The sequence below is a fragment of the Oncorhynchus tshawytscha genome, linkage group LG06, assembly GCF_018296145.1.
Source record: "Oncorhynchus tshawytscha isolate Ot180627B linkage group LG06, Otsh_v2.0, whole genome shotgun sequence".
Lineage (NCBI taxonomy): Eukaryota > Metazoa > Chordata > Actinopteri > Salmoniformes > Salmonidae > Oncorhynchus > Oncorhynchus tshawytscha.
This window is the reverse complement of record NC_056434.1, coordinates 54,727,148-54,732,639: the sequence shown is the minus strand read 5'-3', so window position 1 is coordinate 54,732,639 and position 5,492 is coordinate 54,727,148. Positions and strand designations below refer to the sequence as shown.

General features: G+C 50.4%; 1 protein-coding gene across 1 annotated transcript; it reads left to right on the top strand.

Moving 5' to 3' along the window:
- The first annotated feature begins 1,647 nt into the window (after positions 1–1,647).
- On the top strand, positions 1,648–5,244 carry LOC121846627 (membrane-associated guanylate kinase, WW and PDZ domain-containing protein 2-like). Its single transcript, XM_042322763.1, has 5 exons — positions 1,648–1,757; positions 2,423–2,755; positions 4,067–4,295; positions 4,749–4,892; positions 5,072–5,244. Exons 1-5 carry the CDS (start codon positions 1,648–1,650, stop codon positions 5,228–5,230), a joined length of 975 nt encoding a protein of 324 aa, XP_042178697.1. The 3' UTR covers positions 5,231–5,244.
- Positions 5,245–5,492: the final 248 nt, after the last annotated feature.

Here is a 5,492-nt window from a genome sequence, read left to right as displayed (position 1 = left end):
GAAAGAAAAAGAGTGACAGAAAGAAAGAGACAAAGAAAGAAAAACAGACAGAGCTAGAAACGGCTTCTACATCTCTCGAGACTAAAGTGTCATTTCCTTCCTATTACATATTTTTCAATTGGTTCACGATTTCTCCTGCTTCCGCTGTTCGGGACACACTGTTTCGAGCAACTGTTGCTATGAAACTGCTCCATTACTAGCACACATCTCTGTTAAGCTTTCTGAGTGGCGCAGGGTCTAAGGCACTGCATCGCAGTGAGGCATCACATCAGACCGGTTTGATTCCAGGCTGTGTTGCAGGGACCTCCCCGGTATGTTGACGTCCCACCGCACTCTATTGACTCCTTGTGGCGAGCCGGGCGCATGCACGCTGACTTCGGTTGCCAGTTGTAAGGTGTTTCTCCGACACATTGGTGAGGCTGGCTTCCGGGTTGCTTTGCAGTGTGTCAAGCAGTGCGGCTTAGCAGGGTCGTGTTTCGGGGGATGCATGGCTCTCGACCTTCGCTCTACCGAGTCTGTATGGGAGTTGCAGCGATAGGACAAGACTGTAACTGCAATTGGATTATCACGAAGTGGGGAGGAAAAACTAATCTTTAAAACTCTGTTACCATGTGTGGCAGACCAGAGGGTTTGGTCAAGACATTTACATGGACAGAGTTGGATCAGCTTGGTTTCAAGGGTGTCTATTCAAGTAACATCCGATAATAAAATAATAGGTCTCTCCAGGAGATCTTCTCCGGGGATACCGTCTTCTGGGCCCCGAGGTCTTGCTGTATCCTGGTGGGAACAAAACTGAGCTCCCTTCGTTATCTCTGGCACTGAGCACAACTATGTTTATAACCTCCCTCCCCAGTCCCCTCTCCCATGTGCTGCCCTTCTGGCAGCTTTACAGGACTCTCTGGCCCAGCTGGTGAGCAATCAGCCCTTGATTACTCACCAACCACAGTCAGCCCCAATTAGCCCTGGCTTCTGAGACCTGGCACGTCGAGACCTGGCACGCCCAACAGAGGAGCCATCATGATGAGACTCCATCTGGTCGCCAGGCCTTGATAAAAGTCTCCCCTGGTGGCTGACCTGCTGTACGCCACACATGATAATGAAGGTTACGTATGTAACCACGGTTATGTGAGCTATATGGATCACTCCAATATATTGGTATCCTCCGCAGCGGAGGGAAACATCCAAGAGTGAGGATTTACAGATTTACTCCCATAAACCTGTGCCAAGGCTGGGGTCGCCTATATATAGACCCCAGATCGCCATTGAGCAGGTCTTAGTTGGACGCATGCGACAAACTCCCTTCATAAACCTGGAGACCAAGGGATGGCGACCAACCTGCCTGTCCATCCACCCCGCATGACAGGCAGATATAACAGCCAAAATACCCTCTCAGTGTAGAGGCTGCCAAGCCCTCATCCATGCGAGACTGCAGGTAATGGAGGACATACTGCACCCCGCATGACTCGGGCACAACCTCAATACCAGTGCACAAAGAGCAGAACAACCGCCAGCGCAACTGGTATGCCGCGGTTGTAATCAGCGCCCTGGCGCTCTGCATGGTGGTCATTACACCCTCCTGAGGTCCTAGCATGGACCATTGGTGCCGTTCAGTGGCCAAGTCCACAGACTGAGGCGGTGCGGCCTCAGATGCCAGAGAGTTCCCCCAACCTAAGACAGCAGGTCCAGTCTCAGGGAAGGTGCCAAGGTGTCCCAGACAACAGTGACAAGAGAAGGCTGAACCAGGGTTTTCTGGACCAGTATGGGGCCACCAGAAGCAGACTTGTTCTGCCATCCTGGTCCTATCCCAGCACAGCCTGGATCAGAGGAAAAGGGGGGAATGCATAATCTCCATCCCTGGCCAATCGTGAGCCAGAGCATCCAAGCCCAGAGGCCCTGGTGGCTCCAAAATGGAGTACCACAGGGGGCAGTGTTCATTGTCCAGGGAGGCAAACAGGTTTACCTGCACTCTCACGAACTTGTCCCACAGGTGCTGCACCACTTAGGGATGTAGGCTCCAGCTAACGAAACAAGCACGACAAACCACGGGCGGAAGAAACAGATCAACCGCGCGCAGCGAGTGGAGCACTCTAGAGGAGGGGCTGGCCATGTGGCCAGCTGCTCCAGGTTACAAACAGCCAGTGAGTATACTTCCACGCAAGATATTACACTTACCAGTGACTTACCAAGCGAACTTCAGAAAGTTTGTACCTCAAACCATATGGACGTCCGCCGTGAAAATGAAAAAGAGCGTGTGCCGCTACCATGGGATCTATATATAGGGGCGGACCCCAGCCGTGACACAGGTGTATACGGGAGTAAGTCTGTAAATCCTCATCTCAGATGTATCCCTCCGCCACGAAGTGATACCAATATATTGGAATGATCAAATATAGTGAAACACAACTCCATCTCTCCATCTTAGATCCCCACTCGAGGCCCAGCTCAGAAAAGCAGAGCCCCATGACCCAGAAACACAGCCCCCAGGCCCAGCACAGCCCCATAGTCAATCAGCCCAGCCAAGGAGCATCCCAGCCGGGTCATGCACCAGCCCAGCCGGGACAGACAACCACCACCCAGGAAGGCTCAGCACCACTAGCTCTGCCCGGCCAAACACCAGACCAGCCAGGCCAAGAACCAGCAGCAGCCACGCAGCCTACCCCAGGAGCGGCCGCCCAGCCCAGCCCGGCAGGCACCCAGCAGAGCCCGGTCGCCCAGCCACCCAGCCACCCTCCCCGCTCTACCTCCATGACGGCAGGTATTTCAAATCAAATTTTATTTGTCACATGCACCGAACAGGTGTGGACCTTACACTGAAATGCTTACTTACAAGCCCATAACCAACAATGCAGTTTGCAGGAAAATACTTTAAAAAGTATGAAGTAAAAGTAACACACAATTAAGGAGCAGCAGTAAAATAACAATTGCAAGGCTATATACAGCGGGGTACCGGTACAGAGTCAATGTCCAGGGGCACCGGTTAGTCGAGGTAATATGTACATGTAGGTAGAGTTATTAAAGTGACTGTGCATAGATAATAACACAGTAGCAGCTGCGTAAAAGAGGGGGGTGACAAGCAAATAGTCTGGGTAGCCATTTCATTAGATGGTCAGGAGTCTTATGGCTTGTGGGTAGAAGCTGTTTAGAAGCCTCTTGGACCTAGATTCTGGTACCGCTATGTGCGGTAGCGCAGAGGACAGTCTGACAACGGTGGCTGGAGTCTTTGACAATTTTCAGGGCCATCCTCTGACACCACCTGGTAGAGAGGTCCTAGATGGCAGGAAGCTTGGCCCTGGTGATGTATTGGGCCGGACGCACTACCCTCAGTAGTGGACCGCAAGGCGAGGCCGAGCAGTTACCATACCAGGCAGTGATGCAACCCGTCAGGATGCTCTCTGGTGCAGCTGAAGAACCTTTTGAGGATCTGAGGACCCATGCCACATCTTTTCAGTCTCCTGAGGGGGAATAGGTTTTGTCGTGCCCTCTTCACAACTGTCTTGGTGTGCTTGGACCATGTCAGTTTGTTGGTGATGTGGACGCCAAGGAACTTGAAGCTAGCAACCTACTCCACTACAGCCCCGTCAGTGAAAATGGGGACGTGCTCGGTCCTCCTTTTCCTGTAGTCCACAATCGTCTCCTGTTAGGATGGAGGAATGCGTGACGCTGTCTGTCAGTGTCAGTCATTACGACTACAGTTAAGAGGATGCTTTTCCTGTGCCGTTTGGGAATGACAGAGATATTACATTGCATTTGTGTGTGTGTGTGTGTGTGTTTGTGTGTGAGACGTGCGTGAGCCTGCCTGTGTGCATGCTTTTCCAATTAGTGAGAGCGTGCACTTGGGTTGTATGTGTGCAGGGTAGGTGAACGTATGCTAAGATTGTGGATGTTTGTATACATTTACGGATGTGTGTGTTTAATACATGGCGCCCAACCGGAGGGCTTTATGTTCTCTGTCACACCCAGAGAGAGCTGCCACCATGAAGGGTTCTTGTGTGTTTGTGTATGCACTTGCATTATATAGGGAATACGCACACTCTTTCTCAACCTCATATTTGTCTGGTGTCTACAGGTCAGAGGTGAAAGCCAGGCAGGACGTGAAACCGGATATCCGCCAGCCTCCGTTCACCGACTACCGGCAGCACCCCGTCGACTACCGGCATCCTCCGGTGGCTGATTACCGGCAGCCGCCCACACTGGATTATCGTCACCCTCCTCCCCTCATCGACTACAGACAACACTCAACAACACTCTCTGCACAGTTCCCTCTTGCACAGTTTCCACCTGACTTCAGACCACAGGTAAGACTGCACATCCCAGAAGGCATTACTACAGTACACACCATATGTACGACTACATACCCCAGAATTCCCTAGTACAAACAGTCAAAATATGCACAGCTTTCATTGGTGCAGTTCCCCCTGGACTTCAGACCACAGATAAGACTGCACATCCTAGAATCCCCCTACTAAACATCACAGTTGAGACTACATATCCGAGAATCCCTATTACAGAAAATACTTAGTGGACAGACAGTTGCGTTTAGAGCAGTTTCCCCCAGACTTCAGACCACAGGTAAGTCTGTACATCCCAGAATCCTCTACTGGACACCACAGGTAAGACAACATACCCCAGAATCCCATATTACAGACAGCATGTAAAACTACACATCCCAGACTACAGACAGGTATAAGTTGACTGTATTGGCTATATTTTTTAATGAATGCTGCTTTTTGGTTGTGTGCTGTGCACAGGACTTTGACTACTTCACGGTAGAGCTGGAGAAAAGTGTGAAGGGTTTTGGCTTCAGTATCCGTGGGGGACGGGAGTACAAGATGGATCTGTTTGTTTTGCGGCTTGCAGAGGATGGGCCAGCCATCCACAATGGCAGAATGAGGGTGAGGGACATCACTTCCTGTCCTGACTGCAACACAGCAACATTCTTTTCCAGCCCAATAGCAATGCGGTACTTCATATAATTTGACAAGTCTCTGTTCATCCTGTCCCATCTTTACTCTCTTTTTTATGGCTTTGTTTCTTTCCTCTCACTATCCCTCTCGCTATTTCTCTCTCTCAGGTGGGGGATCAAATCATTGAGATAAATGGTGACAGTACCCGGGACATGACTCATGCCCGGGCCATTGAGTTGATCAAGGCGGGGTGCAGGCGGGTGAGACTGTTGCTAAAGAGAGGCACGGGACAAGTGCCTGAGTATGGTGGGTCTCCCCCCAAATAAACCCCCATCTTAATTTTTTTTCTCTCTCTTTCCCTCTCTCGCTTTATCATTTTTTCTCTCTCTATGATTATATCTTTCTTTCTCAATCTCTTTTTGGTTGACAATCTCTCTCTTGTGCTAGTTTTTAAAAATGTTCTCTCTTGTTTCCCATCATGGCTCTCTCTCTATCTCTCTCTCTCTGTCTCTGTCTCTGTCTCTGTCTCTGTCTCTGTCTGTGTTTCAGTAAAATTCAAAGTGCTTTATTGGCATGGGAAACATATGT

What these genes read in the sequence shown, in the direction of transcription:
- LOC121846627 (XM_042322763.1), top strand. Translation starts at nt 1,648, where the DNA reads ATGCCAGAGAGTTCCCCCAACCTAAGACAGCAGGTCCAGTCTCAGGGA. An exon ending in CTCTACCTCCATGACGGCAG is followed by an intron (nt 2,756 to 4,066) that starts GTATTTCAAATC and finishes TGGTGTCTACAG; the next exon opens with GTCAGAGGTGAAAGCCAGGC. An exon ending in TCCACAATGGCAGAATGAGG is followed by an intron (nt 4,893 to 5,071) that starts GTGAGGGACATC and finishes TCTCTCTCTCAG; the next exon opens with GTGGGGGATCAAATCATTGA.